The sequence below is a fragment of the Lontra canadensis genome, unplaced genomic scaffold (genome assembly GCF_010015895.1).
Source record: "Lontra canadensis isolate GAN:19392208 unplaced genomic scaffold, GSC_riverotter_1.0 scaffold57, whole genome shotgun sequence".
Lineage (NCBI taxonomy): Eukaryota > Metazoa > Chordata > Mammalia > Carnivora > Mustelidae > Lontra > Lontra canadensis.
Genome location: NW_022631051.1, coordinates 6,604,088 through 6,626,445, shown reverse-complemented (window position 1 = coordinate 6,626,445; position 22,358 = coordinate 6,604,088). Strand labels below are relative to the sequence as shown.

The following is a 22,358-nucleotide window of genomic DNA, read 5'->3' as shown; positions in this document are numbered from 1 at the left end:
GTCTATATTCTAGATTGACGGGAACAATTATCCCTTTGTTAGAATGCACAACAGTCCTCATTAGTTCCCATTTAGCTAAGAACCAAATGCATTTGGGGACAGCCGCCATGTTTTTTTAGATGGAAAAAAATGGATTTCAAAAAGGAGTTGAATATAGCTTCAAAACTTTCAGCTTACACATAAGACTTCAAACGTACCTTTTATTGGGCTAAACAATAGTGTAAGGTTCAAAACAGCATCCTGTCCCAATCTTACCTCTGAAGAGATTTCAAGATTTGATAATCTAAATGTATCTAATATCACTGGGGATAAACTTCCTTTTCAAAAAAGTTTAAAATACTACTTTGTTTAACTCAGTAAACTTCACTTTTAGCAGCAATTATTAAATAAAACACAAAGAAAATTCTGTAACGATAAATCACAAAAAAACCAAGAGAAAAGAATTTCTATCCCTAGTGTCCCTTTTGTTTAGAACATTAATTGGTGGCTTGCAAATTTAAAAATCAACTGTATTAAAATGTGACAGTATATTTTTGTTAATTCCTGCTGGTATCTTAGAAAGGCTCTTCTGGAAAGAAAAAAAACGTGTTTTCTCATAATGGGTACTTAGGAAAATGAAGACTAAACATTGAGTCTTTATTAGCATTTTCAAAAGCATGACTGAAATGAAGTCTGGATCCCCTTAGACAAGGTCCAAGTCTGTGGACGGCATGTCAGGATTCTTCTCTTCCTTTCTGCGGCAAAGCAGGATCCTAGCACAGGCCTCCCGCATACTCGTCTTCGTCTTCCTCTGCGGTGGGAGCGGTGGCGCCCTCTGACTTAGCCTGTGGTGCTGCAGATTTCTTCTTGATTCCCCCTCCTGGAACCACCAAACTCAGGCCCAGCTTAGCATACTGTCAATGACAAAGCATGTTCTCACTAGCCTGGTCACCCGAATCTCAACGTGCCCCCTTTCAACAGCAGCTATCTGTAAAAGACAAATCTTCATTTTCTACCTCAGGAAAACCAATACTACCATTTAGATGGAAAAGCCACCACAACGGAATTCACTACTGCACTGCCATCAGACGGCTTGTGACCATGACATGACAGGTACACAACTGGTAAAAATTTCAGTTACGTGCCACACTTAGGAATGGAAGATAATCGGGACACACACAGTTAAGTAATACTTGCAGTGCCTACAAAATAAAGATCTGCTGAGTAAATGAAAAGAGTTAAACTAGGGACAAAGTCTTTAAAAATAACCAGACTTACAAAAGCCTACTATCTGGAAAAAAAACAAAAACAAAAACAGATTCCTTCTACATACATCCTTACAGAAAAACAAACAAACAAAATCAACCAACCAACCAACCAAACAACACTGAAGATCTCAAGCTGATCTGATACCAAATCAAATGAACAGGGGCTCAGAAGTCTACTGAAAAGGGAAAGCCACAGTCACAGCTCACGTTCTGCAGACAGCAGCGTGTGAGGCCGTTTCTCACGGGCAGACCACTCTAATCCGCAGGACAGGCTGGCAGGACAGGGACCAGCAGCGGAGGTCTAGAGAGTTAATTACTAACGGGCATCACACAACCAGCTGTCACAGCAGGGGGCCTCCAACAAGTCTAAGGAATTACAAAGGCCACTACCCAATGAGCCTCTTTCAGACAGGGGAGCCTAAAATACACTTAAAGTAAGGAACCTACAGAGGTCAAGGGGTAGTAGGAGAGGCTGAGACATGGAGCCCAGTTAAAAAATAGACACATGGGGCGCCTGGGTGGCTCAGTGGGTTAAAGCCTCTGCCTTCGGCTCAGGTCATGATTCCAGGGTCCTGGGATCGAGCCCCACATGGGGCTCTCTGCTCAGCAGGGAGCCTGCTTCCTCTTCCTTTCTCTCTGCCTGCCTCTCTGCCTACTTGTGATCTCTGTCTGTCAAATAAATAAATAAAATCTTTAAAAAAAAATAGACACATGCAGTCAACACCATTAGTTGGCAAGAGAAATGGCTGTACATGTGCCTGGCTGACGCGTCTAAGCCTGCGGTCAAATTCAGTGCCGATGCCACATGCCTTTGTAAGCCGTGGCTGAAGGTATAAAATAGAGGGGGAAATCTCACAAGTCCATAGGAGAAAAATCATCTCACTAGAGGCCTCCACCTGTCAAGAGGAAGGACAAAAGGCACTTACATCATTGTCCATGTACTTGAAAAGCGGCGAGTTGCAGACTTCGGAGACTTGATCTTGGTCCTGCTGGTCATAGCCTTCGAGAAGCTGCTCCAGCGCAGCACAGTCTTCGCTCCCGCTGAACCCTGGGATGCTACAGCAGGCATGGGTCACAGGGCTCCACCTGCCCCCCGGGTCCTGTCTCCCACCCCCCGGGGTTCTGCCTCCCGCCCCCCAGCAGGTGTTTGCCAATAGCTGGAGACAGTCTTGTTAACACGTGGCTAGCGGCTGCGATGCTCCAGACATCCCACAATGCACAGGACAGGCCCGAGAGCAACGAGTTAGACAGCCCGAAATGTCAACAGTGGCCCGACTGGACCACACCTCCAACAAGAAATGATCTTCCTGGTACATGTAATCTGGGAATATTCCTTGACTCTTTTTTTGTTTCTTTTTTTTTTTCTCGGAAGGCAAAGGAACAAAATCATCCTAGTCATTCACTCCCATGAAATCCCCAGGAGAAAAACCCAGGAAAGATCCCAACTTGTAAAAATCCTGCTGAAATGGTACTCGAGTCCTCCCACCACTATGAAATTTATTAAAAACCAAAACTAGCTTCATGGCCAAGAACAGCTGTCTGAGCAGTGACCTTACACCGAGAAGTAGAAATGTTAACACAGCAGAAGTCCGGCAGGGCTGCCAACATCTTACCTGTAGCTCTCCCTGACGCACCTCTCAGCAGCCACGTAGTCATTTCTGTGGAGATGAACTAAGACTTGAGCAATTGTTTTCTAAAACAAAAGAGGGGATTATGGTCCAAACTGACATCTATTTATTAGTAAAGTCAATCCTGACATCTGGAATTTAACTTTAAAGAGTCCTGTTTTGTCTACAGAGATTGATAATTCTTAGGAACTTCCGCAGGACACGCGAGGCAGAACAGCCTGCGGCACTTCCATGGAGCACACAAACCACCCTGGGTCCTGTTAAATGCAGACTGTAGTCTGGGGGGGTCCGAGGCGAGCCTGAGACCGCTCGCAGGTGGTCCCGATACTGCCAGTCTGAGGACCACAACGACTAACACAACTTAGCACACAGCCACCACATGTTGTCAAGAAAATCTCTCTTAACTGTCTATATGGGTTTAATCTTGAAAAGGGAAATCCTAAAGCAGGACCTGTGACTCCACAACACTTCAGAATTCTTAAAGAAATAATAGGAAAAAGGTGAATGAACAAATAAAAACTTGAGATAAGAGGAACAACACTATTTATAAGCCAACAAAGGCATTAATAAGACCAAAGATGTGACTGGTAAGATCTTATTGGCAAACAGCTCTTCAAAAGGTGTTTTTCCATCTTTTTTTCTTTAATTTTCAGATGACTTTTATCGATCCGTCCTTAAGTTCAATGAACCTTTTATCATCTCCATCATCCAATATTTTACTGCAGACATTTGCTTTTTCAGTTCCAAATTTCTCATTTAGTTCATTTTTAGTTTCTATTTAAAACAAAATAAAACAAAACAAAAACACAGTCCTTTCATCCATTCATCTGTTTACTTTCGCATCTCATGGAATAGTTAAGATAGGAGCTTTGAAGTTGTGACCTGGTAATTCCCACATCTGGGTCATCTCTGGGTAGGCACTGGTTGTCTTCTGTTGGGAACTGGTGCCATTTTCCTGACTCAACCATGCTGGGTATTCTGGGATACTACCCCAGACACTGTGCGCATTCTGCTGTGTAGACTCTGCTACGATTCTCAGGAGAGTGTGGACGCTTTCAGCAGGTAAGCCAGCAGTCAGGCTCAGATGCAGGTTCTGCGCCCCCGTGGCGGGCGGCCGCTCCAGTCTTCAGGGCCTCTGCTGGCGGCTGCGGCTCAGCTCCAAGCAAGAGTACTGCCAGGGAGCTGGGAGTCCCGGGCAGTGATCAAATCTTACTGCCACTCTCAAAGCCTATGCTCTGCTGCTCTGGGTCCGTCTGCCACATGTAGAGCTGGAGGGTAACCCCAGGACTTGTGTGGGCACCTGCTCATACCCACACTAGGGATTCCCTTTCCCTCCTTCCTGGGTCTTTCTCCTTGCTCTTACTCACTGTCCTAGCTCCTCTGACCAAAGAGACTCGGCCTCCTGGGGTGTTTCATCTGCTGCACCACTGTCACAGCCACTGCTCCATGACTAGGACTCACCCTCAGAGCAAAGCCAGGGGGGAAACAAGAGAAGACAAGGAGGCTGCTTTTCCCGGTCCCCCCAGTTAGAAACTTTGGATAGATGGGTTCCTTGGGCATTGTAGCTGCTGAAGCCTCTGCTGCCCAGCTCCATGACTGGGGACTTCTCTCAAGGAAAGCCACAAGAAAAAACAGGGAAAACACTGGAAACCCACTCCCGTACTGGCCGCTTCTCCAAGTGCTCACTCCTCCTGCTTTTATTTTTCAGAGTTCAGAAGTTTTTGTATTTTATCCAGAAGTTTTAGTTGTAATCAGCAGGAAAGATAGGATATAGTGGGCTTACTCCATCTTGGCCAAAATTATTTTTTAAAATATCCATGGACTGCAGTCTTACATACATAGCTACACCAATATGAAAAATTAACAAATATAAAGCCAAAAATAAGCACTTTCAAAACATACCTTATAACAAGTTGGATAATTCTCAATCTCCTTATAAATATTTTTTTCTTTCTGAATAGAAAGTGCTGCCTCATCAAACCTAAAGACAAAACAAAGAAATGTCAAGTAAGGCAGCTCTAAATTATCTAAAACAGAGATCACCGTTCTATTTGATATTACAGATTCTGGCAAAAGAAAGAAGGTATCAGGCATTTTTAGCAACTGCTCTACAACACAGTTTCCATGAGCTCTGCACATCTGGCTTATCTTTTAAACTCCTGATTTGCCTGTTCATGCATCAAGCAAACGGACAAAAAGCAGAAGAACTCAAGGACAGGTTACTTCAAATGGAGTAGTTTAAGTCTGGTAAAGATCATCCATTAATGAGCATCTATCCAACTCAACAACAAACCGCTCTGCAAACTTTTGTGAAAAGTATTAGAAAAGCCCCGATTTAATCATCCCAGAGTTCTTTCCTTCCGATAAAGCCATCCAGACCCCCAAGAGCACTGCCTGCCTGCTAGAGAATTCCCTCTCCCACTCTGTCCTCACTGCCAGAATCTCCACTACAGCCTCAGTGACCCAGAGAAAACGTCCTTCCTGCCATCTTTCATCCCCAACATTGGCCTCTCACCCATTTTCTTTTTCTTCCATCCCACTCAGGTGACAGGACGGAGAGGAAAGGCATCACTAGCACTGTTCCCCCAATCCTCCAAGGCTCTTGCCCTTCCCCTTCCACTCAAGCCCAGCACACCCTAAGCAGCTCCTCACCTCTTCGTACAGGTGTATGGCTGTCCCTGTCTGGGGACTCTCTTCCTGTCGTCTGACCTGTATCTAAAGGAAGTGTGCAGGCCTCACCCATCTCTCTGACCCCAAAAGCCAAAATGGCAAGCTGTCTGCACTGTTAGGATGCAGCGGGGGAAAAAGCTCTTTCGTAATCCAAATTAAAATATAAAAATGTTATACTACACTTTTCTGTGAACAATTAAGATCTGTGCACATGCATGTATGCACACACACATGGTATGGCTTGGTTTAACTCAAAGGAGTTAAATTGAATTTTTGTGGCCTGTGCTCTTGTAACTTACTACCTCATACAATAAGGTTCACTGGAGAAATGCATTCTGAATTTCCAAAGATCAACATGCTAAATTCTGGGAACAAAGCCAGTTTATAAATTGGGCATGGTAGCGGACTTCTAAGATTGTTCCCCAAGATTCTTGCTCCTCATATACACTCCTATACACACTCTTGAATGTGGGCACAACCTCTGAATATGATGGAACTCACTCTTGTGAGGACAATCCTCAACTGACCTCAAGCGAAGCAGAGAGAATGTTTGGATGGGCCTAATCTGATCAGTGAGGTCTTGAAAGATCAGGGATTGAAAGTCAAGAGAGTCACTAACCTCGAAGCAGCAGCAAACTACCATCTTATAAACCATCCGGAGGGCACAGGCCAAGGATCTACAGGCTACAGCACCTCTAGAGCTGAGAACTGCTCCTAGCAAATAGCTAACAAGAGAACATGGGTATGTGTCCTCTGGCTGCAAGGAAAGGAATCCTGCCAACAACCAGTGAGCCTAGAATAAGATGGCAGTCATACCGGACCGGACGCCTGGGTCCGGCCTGGTGAAACCCTGAGCACAGGACCCAGCTATACCAGGCCTGGACTTCTAACCTGCAGACCTGGGAGATGGTAAGTGATATTGTTTTAAGCTGCTAGGTTTATGGTTATTTGTCATACAGAAAAGGAAATCAATATGAGGGATTATATATACCTGTATCATTTGTTAATTATGACCATGAGCTTATCCCAGACTATTTTATAAATATTACACCAGGACATAAACATCCAGATGACATCATTCTAGTAGAAATCTTAATGTTTTGAATTTTTCACATATTTAAGTATAAAGGCTGCATTCTTCCCTCATGACTTAATTATCTCCTTGGCATAAAAATAGCATTTCCATGTGCTAAGAGCTAGCTAGCAAAACAGCCATCTAAGAGAAATACTACATATTTACGTGTAATAAAAAAAAAAATCAATGAGCTTGGCTAAAAGTCCATGAAACTGACATATAAAGCCAACTATTTTCAACTGTATCCAGGAAATTATTCATAAGTTATTATAATGAAACCCAGAGGTAATTCTTTTTTTTTGTTTTGTTTTTTAGAGATTTTATTTATTTATTTGAGAGAGGGAGAGAGAGCATGAGAAGGGAGAAGCAGACTCCCCAAGGAGCTGGGAGCCTGATGTGGGACTCGATCCCAGAACTCCAGGATCATGACCTGAGCTGAAGGCAGTGGTTTAACCAACTGAGCCACCCAGGCTTCCCATCCCCAGAGGTAATTCTTAATACTCCTAACAAAATAAAATACATTTGATTTTGCTAAAAGGAGAATAAATTGTTTTTATCTTCCTGTAATTAAAAATAAAATGTAAAGCCCACAAAAATTATGTGCATACGAAAGTAAATTGTCACAGGACTTCATGCAAGCCAGCTTTCATATCTCCCTCACCATGACTCAAAACTCATCCTCTGGCCCCAACTGCCTCCTAAAGTCTGGAACATATGTTTAACTACCTATAAAACTTTCAGCCCACATTATATTGCCAACTAAGCTTATCAACCCAATAAACCTTGGCATGACAATGGACAGGACAAAATTAAGCAAGATGGAAACCTAGTGATTATACTCAACTAGTACCTACTCCACATAACACACACTCAGGGCTCCCTGAGTTTAGTATCTAGTGACTGTCTCAGTCAACTGGTAAGAGCCTGAGAGCCTTAGAAGTGGGGAGTCAGCTGGGGTTGGGGGGGTGGTTAAATGACAGAGAAGTCAGACTCTCCTCCTTGTTGGGAATCATGACAAAGCTCTAGAAAGCTCTGGATTTGGTTCACCTAGTGCTAACCACACAGTGTTGTCAACGAGCTCAGCTGCCACAAAACTTCTCTGGATGGCATAGGAATGTAGTCTCTGCTTAGTCAGATCAACCAGAAAGGCCTTTTCAGGGAGGGAACAAGGGCACTGGTACGGGACTGATTTAAGACCCCACAGATGCAACCTAATTAACTCTGACTCAGTTTTGAATTATGGCTCTCTGAAAATGGGGGAAGAGCAGGAGACTAACACAAACATATTAAATAGGTTATTTAATTTTGCTATACTAGTTATAAACAACTGTTAAGTTAGCATTAAATATTACTGTAAAAATATAAGCATATTATCTCAACGTAACAAACATAAAATTTAAAATTGCATACTATGCCCTATTAGATATTTCTATGAAAGCACAAAATTACTGTTTTCTTTTAGACAAATGGCAGCCCCAATTAAGATTATAAGGATTGACAGCATGGTACTGGCACAAAAACAGACACAGAGATCAATAGAACAGAATAGAGAGCCCAGAAACAGACCCTCAACTCTATGGTCAACTAATCTTCGACAAAGCAGGAAAGAATGTCCAATGGAAAAAAGACAGCCTCTTCAATAAATGGTGTTGGGAAAATTGGACAGCCACATGCAGAAAAATGAAATTGGATCATTTCCTTACACCACACACGAAAATAGACTCAAAATGGATGAAGGACCTCAATGTGAGAAAGGAATCCATCAAAATCCTTGAGGAGAACACAGGCAGCAACCTCTTTGACCTCAGCCGCAGCAACATCTTCCTAGGAACATCGCCAAAGGCAAGGGAAGCAAGGGCAAAAATGAACTATTGGGATTTTATCAAGATCAAAAGCTTCTGCACAGCAAAGGAAACAGTTAACAAAACCAAAAGACAACTGACAGAATGGGAGAAGATATTTGCAAACGACATATCAGATCAAGGGCTAGTGTCCAGAATCTATAAAGAACTTAGCAAACTCAACACCCAAAGAACAAATAATCCAATCAAGAAATGGGCAGAAGACATGAACAGACATTTCTGCAAAGAAGACATCCAGATGGCCAACAGACACATGAAAAAGTGCTCCATATCACTCGGCATCAGGGAAATACAAATCAAAACCACAATGAGATACCACCTCACACCAGTCAGAATGGCTAAAATTAACAAGTCCGGAAATGACAGATGCTGGCGAGGATGCGGAGAAAGGGGAACCCTCCTACACTGTTGGTGGGAATGCAAGCTGGTGCAACCACTCTGGAAAACAGCATGGAGGTTCCTCAAAATGTTGAAAATAGAACTACCCTATGACCCAGCAATTGCACTGCTGGGTATTTACCCTAAAGATACAAACGTAGTGATCCGAAGGGGCACGTGCCCCCGAATGTTTATAGCAGCAATGTCTACAATAGCCAAACTATGGAAAGAACCTAGATGTCCATCAACAGACGAATGGATAAAGAAGATGTGGTATATATACACAATGGAATACTATGCAGCCATCAAAAGAAATGAAATCTTGCCATTTGCGACGACGTGGATGGAACTAGAGGGTATCATGCTTAGCGAAATAAGTCAATCGGAGAAAGACAACTATCATATGATCTCCCTGATATGAGGGAGAGGAGATGCAACATGGGGGTTAAGGGGGTAGGAGAAGAGTAAATGAAGCAAGATGGGATTGGGAGGGAGATAAACCATAAGTGACTCTTAATCTCACAAAACAAACTGAGGGTTGCTGGGGGGAGGGGGGTTGGGAGAGGGGGGTGGGGTTATTATGGACATTGGGGAGGGTATGTGCTATGGTGAGTGCGGTGAAGTGTGTAAACCTGGCAATTCACAGACTTGTACCCCTGGGGGAAAAAATATACTATATGTTTATAAAAAATAAAATTAAAACAAAAAAACAAACAAACAAACAAAAAACATTTAATTCAGTCTCAGAGAGGGGTCAATAGATTCTTTAGTCATTTGTTTTTTGGTTCCTTCACAGAATTATCTTGCATCTTTTCTGTCACTAGAGAAATAGAGACACATGTTAATGAAAAAAATCTATCTTCAAACTTATAGTTTTCTTGTGTTTACCTTAAATACAACTAAACGACATCTTGGCAAACAGAATTTTATGAATGACAGAAAATGTTTACTAAGCTTAAATTAAGGTAAAGTAAAAAACAAAGGAAAAACCAATAGGATTCTAGGTTTCTGGGGTCCAACCACTAATGCCTTAAGTCGTATGTTGAAAGGACGAAAAAACAAATACCAAATACCCTATTTAAAGACACTACTTGATTGGCGAGAACCTGTCAGTTTTCATGGGTGAGCACTTAGGGTAGCTTGTTATCTATGCCTATACAGATATTTCTCCTCAAGAAAAACACATTGTAACTTAACCTAATAACGTATGAAGAAAACTGCTCCCTCATGCTGCTCAACCAGTTGTAACCAATAAAAACACAATGCATGTACATTTTGGCATCAGATTAAGAAAAATAGCAAATCTTCTGATATTTAATATTCTACCTTATAGACCTCTCACTCTTTCTGCTAGGCAGCCTGGTGTGCCTATGGCTCACACCAAAAAGATTAACAGGCCTTTCCCCAAATCACTTAACAGTTCCAAATGGGGACCAAAGGGCACACAGGAACACGGTTATGGAAATCTCACCTGCGTCCTCGTACCAGCAGTCTGGAGGCTTTTCCTAGTAATTCAACGGCCTGTCGTAAGCGTTCCTCATTCTGAAGGAATCAAAGAGAAGAAACTATTGGCTGCTTTAATCTAGGAATCTTTTTTCCTCCCAATAGTTATTTGATAAACAAGTAACAGCACTTGATCAAGGTGGCAGGGGGGAAATACCAAAGCTGTTAATCCATTTTATTCACTAATCAAAAAATACAGTTCAATTATGAGCACAGAAAATTTTTACAAAGCAGCCATGGCATCTTCCTACATGCTATGAATCTGAAGACTCTAAGCATACAAAGGAAAACAAGTTCAAACTTACTTCAAACACATTAGCTGTCTGTTGATATAACTGTACAGCCTTTTCTGGATCTACATTTTCTATAAGCCTATAGTAGACAAGAAAATGGAACTTATATGAGAAATAGAAAACTTATTTTTCAAAGGACTTTATTAAGACAAACAGCCAAGGCTCCTATGCAGAGAGCTGTGTCCACACTCACTTGCCGGCTCGCTCCAATGCCATGGCTGCTGTGTCGGGAGTGCCATTTTCTAGGTACATCATGCTGGCTTTCTCAATCAGCTGAACGGCCTCAGGGAGTTTCTGCATCTCCTTCAGGCAAAGGATACAGGACAGAGCAGTAAATGCATAAACTTAAATGTAAAATTAACAAACTGAAATTCATTTTATTCCTAACTCATGAAAGTAGATGATTCAAAATGTTATACAACAACAAATATATTTAAGATGAAATGCCTTCACATTGTTACTGTTCCCCATCAAGCCTCCTTCAGCCAAACTAAAAAGGTATTGGTTAATTTCTACACTGAGTTCATCACTTTAGAATTTCAGAAAAAACTATACAAATGGTAGAACCCAAAATGCTTGCTCTTAACTTGTTTACTAAGATCTGTAATTCTTTGAGAGTTTACTGAGTCCCTACTACATATAAAGCTCATGGCAATGGCTTTGAACCGGCAGCTCAAGGGCTGTACCTCATTTCCAAGTGCATCCTGCTTCAGTAGGTTGAAATCAGATCCTTTCACAAAGGTTCTGTTCTATGGCTTCCTAAAAGATCACAAGCTAAGACATCAGTAGGCTTGTGGGTTGGGGCTGAGTAGCAGCTGTCCTGGGAGGCATGATCCCTCCTGGAAGTGGCCGCATTTCTCCCCACTCCTAACTGCCCTCCACACCTGGGCCCACCTCCTGCACACCAGTCACTCCCCATGCCCTGAGCTCATCTGAGCCTGAAGCCCTCTTCCAAGACGAGTGCCACCAACACATCAACTCTGTGTCTTACTATGAAATCACAGGTCTCGACATCCTGTGGTCCTTACATCATCGCCAAATCAAAACTCTTCTTAAAAAAGGAATAAAAGTCATTAAAAAGCTAGACATAAAGCTTACAGACATTATCTACCTAGAATTGCCATCCTAGATCTTAAAGAAGGTTCCACGCTGACAGCTCAAGGGTTGTTTTCAAGTCTGACTATTCAGTCCCTGAGTTGACAAATTCTTTACGATACCAAACTGGCTGGTCTCATTCTTACTGACTTCCACATGTAACTTTTTTGTTATTTAGTTATGGAGTAAAAAGGATGGGCTGTCTTCTTAAAAGTTACACTATTTTATATTCTTCACCATGTTCTTGTAGTATGCCAAAATCATCAAGAAGACAATAAAAATATGCCTATTTTCTGTGGTCTGTGTGCCTTCGTCACCTTACCACTTCTGTGGAGCAAACAGGATATAAAATCTAACAGCTACAAAATGATAGAGCCAGAGGTTGGTCCAAGCAGTGTCTTCACCCTGCCTCCTTCTACATATTGTCGCTTCCTAAGCCTCACTGGGGGATGAGTATGAAGGTCTGTATGACAATCTGATGGAAATTTGAACCCACAGAATGGACACTGGGCCACAGAGCTCAGGACCTCTAATGCTGCTGAGGACTGTCCGAAGGCATTTAATGTAAATATAAGAGCATACCAGAAAGCATTTTCTCTTGTCTTCTCCCCTATCCACTAGGTTTATTTCTCCTTCATTCAAAGTAGTGCCTTCAAATTCTCAAATTAAACAGATACTACAGCAATGGAAATTATGTCTAAATAACACCTTTTGATGAAGACTCAAGTCTTAGCACAGCTGTTAGAATATAAACTGAAGCTGTGAGGATTATATATTACAGTGTTCTAGCATTTTTGTACCTTAAAAGAATGTATCCTAATAATAAGCACAAAGTACACCAAGACGACAAGAGCCATCTGGGAGCTTCCTAGTTCTCAGGGGGAACGGGGACAACAGAAGGTCAGGACAGATACCTAGCTCCTTTGGCTACAAAAGAAATGCTAGTTGCTGAGAAACTGCTGCTGATAACCTGGAGTGCATTACTTAATATCCACCTGGCTGTACATTTTATCCAGAAAAAGTTTATTCCAATGGCTATGTAACAGTTTCTTATAATGAAGCATCATAATTTACTTAAATATCCTATTATTAAAAATTTAGAAACTGCCATTTTTGTTAAGCAATATGCAATAAACATTTTTACACATAAATTTTTGCTATCTATTTCTTTACAAGAGAGTCACAGAATTGAGATTCTTGGCTATGAAAATTCTTAAGGCCGTTGATATACATTATCAAAGTAATGTTTTAAATGACAGTAGAAAATCAGCATTTAAAAAGTTAAATGGAAAGAGCAGGATAACTGTGTGTAGAGCATTATCTCAATCTATGTGTGGATATATGTGAAAATGTATGTACGTAGAAAAATAACTAGAAGGAAAAAAAAACTAAATACATTACTAACATTTTTTGGCATGTTCTACAATGACCACTTTAAAAAAAATATCAGCAAGATTATAAAAGTCACAGAAATTAAAAAAAAACAAAAACAAGTTTTACTAAAGTGCGAATTCTTAAAACAACGCTTTATAATAAATAATTCAAATAGCTTTTAATACATTAGTGAACATAAAAATGGAAAGGAAATGTTCGATTTCAATTGTACTTGGCATACTTGGGAGAATGAATGTCATTAAGTGCCATAAAGTAACATGTTTTTTCTTACCACACAGGATATCAATTCCCAACCTGCTTTCAAGAGGCAGAAATATGAAAAGTGGCTCAGGTACATGAGCCAAACTATTTCACTCAACAAGAATCAGAATTAAATAGCAATAGCTTAGGTCCAAGCTTCTCTTCAATGCCAACTTTTATAAAACAAGCAAATATCTCTTCTTTCTATAACCAAGGGTAGTAAAAAATACATATACTTGTAAATTTTTACTACATTAAAATGTCCTGAAGTTCTCAGAAGTAGGGAAATCTCTCACATAGTTTTTTGTCTAGCAACAGTCCCCTGGTTAGAAAGCTTAGAAACTTACTCAATACATTCTCTTAAATTTCACCTTTAAAACTCCCTATCAAGACACATACAATGTACCCTTGGGTCCGATTAGCATTAGTTTGGAAAAGAAATCTTAGCAACTCTCGCCTTACAGTTAGGAGAGTTTTCAACCTCCACACAAATTTAACACCTTGTAGTTATTAATTCATTTTACCTACAGAACAGTTGTGGCACATTACTGACCTTCAACATCATGCCAGCTTGCTCGTAAGCTCTGCAATGAGAATACAATTTCTCAGATGAGATGTTAATGAAATAAGGGGGAGGAGAAATCTTCCACCACAGATATGAGAAGTTATGTCAATTCAAACTGGCCCAGGCACTACATATTGCTTTAGGTTTTTAATAACACATTTTATTTTCTTTTCATTTTTGTGAGCAATGATGCCTTGGAAACAACAGACAACGGAGTTAAAGGGATTTTTATTTTGCAGATGCAAAATTGAGTAAATCTCAGAAAGGTTAAAGGACTTTCTATCTGCAAACCTATATCCAAGTTTTGAAATAAGTAAATGCCCTCCACAAAAGCAGGAGAAAGACTGTCTCCGCAAGTACTATTATTAACTATCAAGAAAGAGGGAGAAAAAAAATTCTAACTTACTTGTTTCTTCATAGGTTATTGGTCCTAAAAATATTTGGTGAATTGAATGTAAACACTGTATAACTTAGGAGTGACTTAGTCAGTTTCTAAGGGTCAGGTAAAGACCAAAACAAATGGAAATGATGATTTTATTTAAATTGATACAAAATGATTTACTATCAATGGATTTATAACTTAGGAAAAATTTACTGACCTATGGAAAAACAACATTTAAAACATTATCTCTAAATACATGAAAACATGGAAAATATTTACTTACTTGGCAGCATGAAAAAGACTGAATGGATGTAACAAAGTCAAAATTAAGGAAAAAAACCAAATCAACAGTTTCCAAAGATCTACTATTTAAAAAACACTGTCATCTCCCCTTGCTGGTTCTAAAAGACAAATCTTACAATCAGATGAAGCAAGCATTTCACACCTGTTGATGTCTCTCACAACTACGTAATTCACAAAAACACTGACGAAACACCACATAGATTTTTAAGCTATGTCTACTGCCCATTGATCTGAAAAGTGTCACTGTAATGCAAAGTTATTATAACCATAATTGGAAAATGAGATAAAATTGACATTTTTTACTTAGTAAGTTTTAAAATACATCAGGAAAATTTATTGCTTTAAAATATTTAAAAATCTTTCTTCAAATACCTAAGAAAGACTATATTTTTAAAATATTTATTGAGCAGTTTATATATTTCTAATACCTCTACTGCTGTTTTATTCTTCAGCACCTATGTACTTCCCTCACTTCATCCCAAGGAAAACCAGCATCAAGCAAATGCAAAACAACAGAATTAAATTCTCAAATATAGCTCTGCAAAACAGTGTGAACCTTATGATTAAAAGTCTCTGTAAATGCTCATTCAGAATCTAAATACAAAATTTTTCTAATCATTTTCTAATTTAACAGCACTGTAGTCCTTATGTAGCAAATTAACAAAAGAAAACAATGAGCTTCTATCCAAATCATCAAATTGTTGAATTTCTTTGTAAAGGTTGAAAAAGATACGCCCTGTTATTCTCATGGGCAACAGCTTCTCTCAGGCAGGCATCTTTTGCTTGCTCAAACTGTTTGGCATTTTTAAAAGCAACAGCTGAAATAGAACAATAACAACACAAAACAGACTTTCTAGTCCATTGTTAAAAAAACTTGCAATCAATCGTTACCAAAATCTGCATCATGTAGGAAGCATTAGAAAATACCCTTATTTTAATCAAATGTGTGAAGTGTTATACAATGCTAATTTTTCCTAAAGAATTTTCTTACAACTTTTTGATTACCAATAACTTAGAAGTACTTTCAAAAGTCTGGTGTTTTGTTCTGTCAAACTGTAGACTGCTGGCAATAAATCAGTGCCGCTTCCATGCAAAACCAAGTCTTTTTAACAGCAGCACCTAAGCTTTGAGAAACTAGGATTGCATCAGTCAAACCAATACTCTGAAAGAACAGGTCCTGTCCCTAAAGACAGCACCTTACTTCACCAGTTTCACATTTAATCATAAAAACAGAGCTTTAGCTACAGCCTATTCCATCTTTGAAATTATTTAGAAATGGAAGGCCAATAAATACACTCAACATTTGTAAAATAAAACTCCTTTGGCACAATCTTTAAATAAGTGCCTAAAACATTAATAATGCATTTCTTTTACATAAAGCTTTTATGCTGTTTAGTGGGTTTCTATGCAAATGACAACTCCAGTGTCCAGAGAGCTAAAATATATTGCTCACTGTTGTAAAAATGTCATTACCAGGGCAAAACAATAAGGACTAATCCTAAAATTAGGATCTTCCAGATTTTGGAAAACTTGCTAAGAGTTGTTTACAAATAAGTAAAAAAGGATACTGTATAAAAAAATTTTTTTAAACTCAAACTCTTAAAATTCTCTTTAATAAAACATTGAAAATAAACAAACTATCGAATTATTTTCATCCCTGGACTTGCATATTTTGCTTTAAAAAAATGATTTTAATGATTAAATATGTTTTGCATAACCCCTTAAAGAAAATAAACAAAGGATGATTTAATGGGAAAATATGACCTGAAATATGTATTTATGAAAGCAACTCATGGTCTCAGATGCTTGTAAAACAAACCTGTGATAAATTTCCCTCACGAGATTTGCAAAATGCGCCCTCCAGTTACAAAAGTGTTCTTGTATAAGGTGTCCATAGAATCCACATGAAGTTTGAACTTTTAATAATTTTTCTTTTAAATAGGACATAAATAATTTGCATAATTTGACAGAGAGAATTTAGTCAGGATTTAAATTAAAGTGTTAAAGACTCATTAGCTTTCTATTTATTTGATTTCTTTATTCTCTGGCAATATACTGAAACTAAAGTTTACTAAAAGCGCACTATGTAGGTGGTCTCTGTGTTAGGCTAACAAACGTGATCTGAGCGGAGCTGGAACACAACCGCAAATATGTTCAGAGCACTTCAAACACTGCATTATGCTTTGTGTCCCAAATAATGGTGCATATGCTGAAAGCTGTCATTCCATGAGTAAATGCTAAATTTTTAGTAAGGTCCTTCTCTGTTGCATATTGCAGATCATTTTTATCTTATATACAGATAAATTTATTCAAATATTTATATAGCTTAACACTTCACGAACATTTACCAGCATATCTCAAAAGTGCGGTTCTTGAAAAAAACATGTGCCAAACACACAAAGAATTTGCAGATCTGCTCAGAATAAGGCTAAATTAAAAAATAAAAAGTTAACAAAGAAAAATCTTTATTCTATTATAGGAAGTGTAACAGAGATCTACGGCAAAAACTCCTGGAAATGTATGCAACTGACTAAAGTTCGAGAATAACACACAAACAGCAGAGAAAAACCTGCAGCTATGTACTGCCAACCCTCCCCACGAGAGAGCGGCAGGTTGCCGATCTCTAACTCAGCCCTCAACACAGCTGAAAATAACAACTGGGAGAAAAGCAAGGGCTTGGGCAGGTTTGTTTAACTGTTAAAATCTCACAGAAAGCATGAAGTGTAAGTATTTTGCCAAGATGTAGTTATGCCAAGACGTAAGCCTATGTTAAGACTACATACTGGAGTCACAGAGCTATCATCACACGTACCTGCTTTTCCATACTCAGAAGCGGCACTGTCATAATCTGGTTTCCATTTTAAAAAACCAGTTTTCAGGCTAAAATGAAAAGAAGACACATTCAACCGAAGTTCCCAACCACATTTATTAAGTCAGAATCCTGCTTTAATGGCTTTGTAGGTGATTTTAAAAAGACACCTGTACAAAGTCCCCACCCCACCCACCTCCACCCAAATTCATTTACAATGAAACACAGGCTCACCATTTTCCCTCTCCGTATCACAGACGTGGTTTTCTCCTTTTGAAATGTCTGCATAATAGCCAAGCACAGCAGAAATTCTTAGTGCATGGTCCCCAGACCAGCATTACCAGGAAATGTGCTAGAAATGTAAACTTCTCCCATCCCAGACCTACAGAACCACAAACTCCAGGGTGGCAGCAGCCATCAGGGTATATAACAAACCCTGAGGTGCATTAAAGCTTGAGACTCTCTGAAGCACGGCATCAAGCAAGCAGTCGGATTCGTGAGACAGAAGCTCAGGAGAGGCTCGAGGTATTAACTTAAGAGCCACTGGCATATGCCACACCAGGGACCTAGTTAAGATCCACCAGGGAGATCTTAGGAGAGTGACCTGCAAGACTACAGAATACAAAAGTTCAGGACAACAACACAGGAAGTCAGCAAACCAGGTTGAGAATTAGCCACCAGTGAACAGAAAGCATAGCCAGAAAGATGAGAACGTTATGAAAACAATAGAAGCTGCTTTCCAGGATCACTACTCCTTTATCAGATGTCAAAGCAAAAGACAATCAATTTTGAGTCCTTATCTTACTTGCTCTTTAATATTTTATTTCTTTTTTAAAATAATTTCAAACCTTCAGTGTAAAGTAACCCAGTGACCGTCAAACTTAGGTGTGCCTAAGAACTGCTAAATAAATGCCATCTCAAATTCCAAATTTCAATGCAATTAGTGAAAGCCTGCTTACATGTAACGCCGTAAGGTGCTTCAAAGGAGCACCTTAACTGAAAGACGGAGAAACCCCAACAGCCCTCAAAAGTATGCCTTTGTTTGTGACAGATGTGTGAACCGCTCAGAAGCTCTAACTTTTAAGCAACATTTTTTTTTTGGCAATTAAATGTATTTAACAGGGCGCCTGCGTGGCTCAGTCGGTCAAGCATCTGCCTTCAGCTCAGGTCATGATTCCAGTGTCCTGGGATGGAGCCCTGGGTAGATTTCCCTGCTCAGTGGGGAGCCTGCCTCCCCTTCTCTCACTCCCCCTGCTTGTGCTCTCTCTGTCAAATAAATAAATAAAATCTTTTTAAAAAAGTATATTTAACATCTGTGTTTGCATATATACTAGGATCCAAATGTGTGAGCAATTTTTTAAGCTTACCAAGAACATTATTGCTCAGAAAAATAAAATCCTTAAATAGCAGTCTAACCCACAAAACTGGGTACAAAATTCTAATCTATAAACAAAATTCTAATCCCCCACCCCTACCCTAAGGGTTCATTATAGTCTATATATTAATATAATTTCTTAAATCCCACTCAAAACGCAATACAGTCAGTTGTCTAACATGCTACACATGGAAAGAACTAGAGATTTTAAAATATAGCAAATCATCCCCAGTCAACTAAACACCTCTAATAAGAAAGAGAGAAGGCATTCTGGTTAATTTAATGGCTCTCTTAGTGGTTTCGATATTTTGGTCAAGAGTCAATAAGGAAATTCTGTTGAGCCCAACAGACCAATTTCCATAGGACCAAAACTCACAAAACCACCATTTGCTTGAAGGGCTTGATTAAAATTACAAAACTATCTGGAAATATTGAACCATATTATCACTACAAAACAAAGAAAAACCCATTCTTCTCTCCTAAGCTCCTGGCCCATTTTTCCTGTCATCTACTGACAACTCTGTCTAGAGGCACTTCAAACATAACACGCTCAAGCCTGAACCCAATACCCACCTTCCCCATCCCTACCCGCCCATCATGGTCACCCTTCAATATCCCCTATCTTAGCTGAAGGTCTCCCCTCTACGTCATCTCCTAAATTGGAACCGTAAGAATCAAGTTTTTCCCTCCATATCCAGTCAAGTCATTAAAGCCTACCAATTCTATCTGACAGACATCATCCAATCTTGCCTCTTGTATTGTTGCTTTATTTTTTTTTTTAAGATTTTATTTATTTAAACAGAGAAAGAAAGTGAGCACGAGCAGGGGAACAGGCAGAGGGAGAAGAGGGAGACACCCTGCTGAACAGGGAGCCCAAGAGACACCATGCTCTCAATCTCAGGACCTGGGGGATCATGACGGGAGTCAAAGGCAGGCTGAGTCACCCAGGCACCCCTTGTATTGTTACTTTATTTTTTTTTTAAGATTTCATTTATTTGACAGACAGAGATCACAAGTAGGCAGAGAGACAGGCAGAGAGAGGAGGAAGCAGGCTCCCTGCTGAGCAGAGAGCCCGATGCGGGGTTCAATCCCAGAACCCTGGGATCAGGACCTGAGCTGAAGGCAGAGGCTTTAACCCACTGAGCCACCCAGGCGCCCCTTGTACTGTTACTTTCATCCAAACCCTCATCATGAGCCTACTAAACCCTCATGGAAATTCACCTTTCCTGCCTGCCCTTCTCTTCCATTTCTCCCACCTTGAGGATATTAATTCTTCCTTACTTTGTATACCCACTGAAACTACATACCTCCACTCTAACATTGAGTATTTTATTTTTACTCATCTGAGGACTTGTATGCCCGCCTGTGAATTCTAAGCTCTTGAGTTAAGGACTACTTTTGGTTACCTTAATAACCCCAGTGGCTGGGTCAAATATACACTTACTGAATATGCCAAAGTTCTCACTTTCCTCTCCCACTGTACATTCTCCATTTTGCTGCCGCATTTCCTTCACCACAAAAAAACTTAACCAGGTCCCACTGGTTACATGATCCCTAGGAAAGCTAAGGTTCAGGACCATCTGAGGAGCAGCCCCTTCATGATGGGACCCCAACTTCTCTGCTCGAGCTCATCCGCTGACACTGCAACTTCTCTACATTAACTATTCTCCCCGCATACTCTCAGGCCTGTGTACATACGACGTCCTATCCATAGATTCTGTCTCATAGGATTTGCCTTCTGTCTAAAAAAATCTCCTATTTTCCAGGCCCTGTTCCGAAATACCACTTCTGGGAAATCTTCCTCAATTCCACCAGACAGAATAAACTTCTCCCCCCACGCGCATTCTACCAAAGCAAAGTTAACACAGCTTTATTATGGTCCTTATTAAACAAACTATTCTATTAGTTTTCTGTTTGCTCCGAGTAAAAAAAAAAAAAAAAAAAAAAAAAAAGTAAGATTGCTGTAGGAACCTCCTGTACCAGAAGAGCTCCAGGATCTTACACACTGCCTGGAAGGAGTAATACAGTATAACAAAAAGAACTGGAATTTCTTCCCCTGTTCAAAAACTGGCGCTGCCATCATTCAACTGTGCGGCCTTGGGCAAGTCATCATAAGGCTTGTCCAGGCCTCATCTCTTCTGTATGTCGGAAGTTGTAAAGACCTCAGATCAGGTATGTAAAGCATCTAACACACAGCACCACACAGACTTTTTATGGTCTCTAACTGCCGAATAAAAAAATCGTTGCAGTAATGACACCGAGGAGGAGGGGCGTGTTCAAAGGACTGACTGGGCAGGATCAGTTCAATTCCGCGAATATCTGTTGGGTGCCTACTACGTACGGTATCAGAAGCTTGGGAGACACATAAAATGACTGAGGTAGCGCAAACCCCAGGAACCCAATACTAGGACGCGACAAAAGCCCCCCGCGGAATTTTCAGGGTACATCTGTATCCCCTTTCCCAACGCGAGAGTCTTTCAGAGCGCTGGTTCTCAGCAAGGCGATTTTCTCCCGGTGCACAAGGCAGTCTCCGCCACGGATCACGCAGTCCGGAGTGCTGCCCAGACCAAAAGCAGCAGAGCCTCCAGCCCACAGACCCTAGGAGAGAGCGGGGACGACTTCCGGCGGGGAGACCCAGTCCGCTTCCGGAGGTGCAGCAGGCCCCGCCCCAGCCCCCAGCCCACGGGAAGCCGCTGCCTTCACGGCTCGTTCTCCTGGGCCCACCCTCCAACTCCCGGACCAGGCCGCCTTGGGGCACAGACCCAGCCGCCCCCCGTCTGAGACGCCCACTCACTATTTCTCTGCTTTGGCGAGGTGCTCCAGCCCCTCATTTATTTTCTGAGCCGCCATCTCGAAGGTCCGGGCCCTGACGTGGAGGGGGAGAGCCCGGCTGAGGAGGCGTGGGAACGCCGAGGTGAAAGCCGGGACGGCGCCGCAGCCCCGCTGCTACGGGGGCCTGTAGGGCGCAAATCTAATGTGGCAAAGCAGTGTCGGGAACGGTCTGGGCGCAGCTCTGGCACACACTGCGCAGGCGCAGAGCTCCTGGTTTCGCCTGAGCCGTGAACGTTTAGCGCAAGCGCGGTGGGCACCGAGGGCCGTTCATGCCTGCAGTCGCTCAGTAAGTATTTATTGAGCACCTAATATGTCCCTGGAATTTTTCCAAGCACCAGGAGATCAGTGGGGAGTACAATAGACAAAAATAAAAATAAAAAAATTCCCGCCCCCGTGGAGCTTTGCTTTTCCATTCACGTGAAACACGTTGGTGCTATAATTTATTACGCTTATTCTATAGCTGGAATAGTGTTCATTCATCCTGCCTTTGAGCGCCAACTGTATGTCAGTCAGTAAGCAAAACAGACTATCAGTCTTGTTTACTGCCAAATAATCACCGGACACACACAAATTGTAGTGAGAGCTTTGAATGAAAAGTTCGGGGAGTTCGGATCTTTTGCTGTGCTCAAGCAGGGATAACAGCCAGTAATACTCCTGGCTCGGTGGATCCCTCACAGTGGTTGCAGTACCCACATAGACGATTCCT

General features: G+C 40.9%; 1 protein-coding gene across 1 annotated transcript; it reads right to left on the bottom strand.

Annotated features, from left to right (window-relative positions):
- Positions 1–615: 615 nt before the first annotated feature.
- Positions 616–21,787, bottom strand: NAPG (NSF attachment protein gamma). The gene is made up of 12 exons (XM_032875769.1): positions 21,615–21,787; positions 17,449–17,516; positions 15,370–15,454; positions 14,617–14,634; positions 13,940–13,970; positions 10,850–10,959; positions 10,669–10,735; positions 10,332–10,402; positions 4,778–4,856; positions 2,861–2,940; positions 2,174–2,303; positions 616–893 (listed from the first exon to the last, which is right to left on the bottom strand). The coding sequence occupies exons 1-12, from the start codon at positions 21,668–21,670 to the stop codon at positions 753–755; spliced, it is 936 nt and encodes a 311-aa protein (XP_032731660.1). The 5' UTR covers positions 21,671–21,787; the 3' UTR covers positions 616–752.
- Between the last annotated feature and the right edge of the window lie 571 nt (positions 21,788–22,358).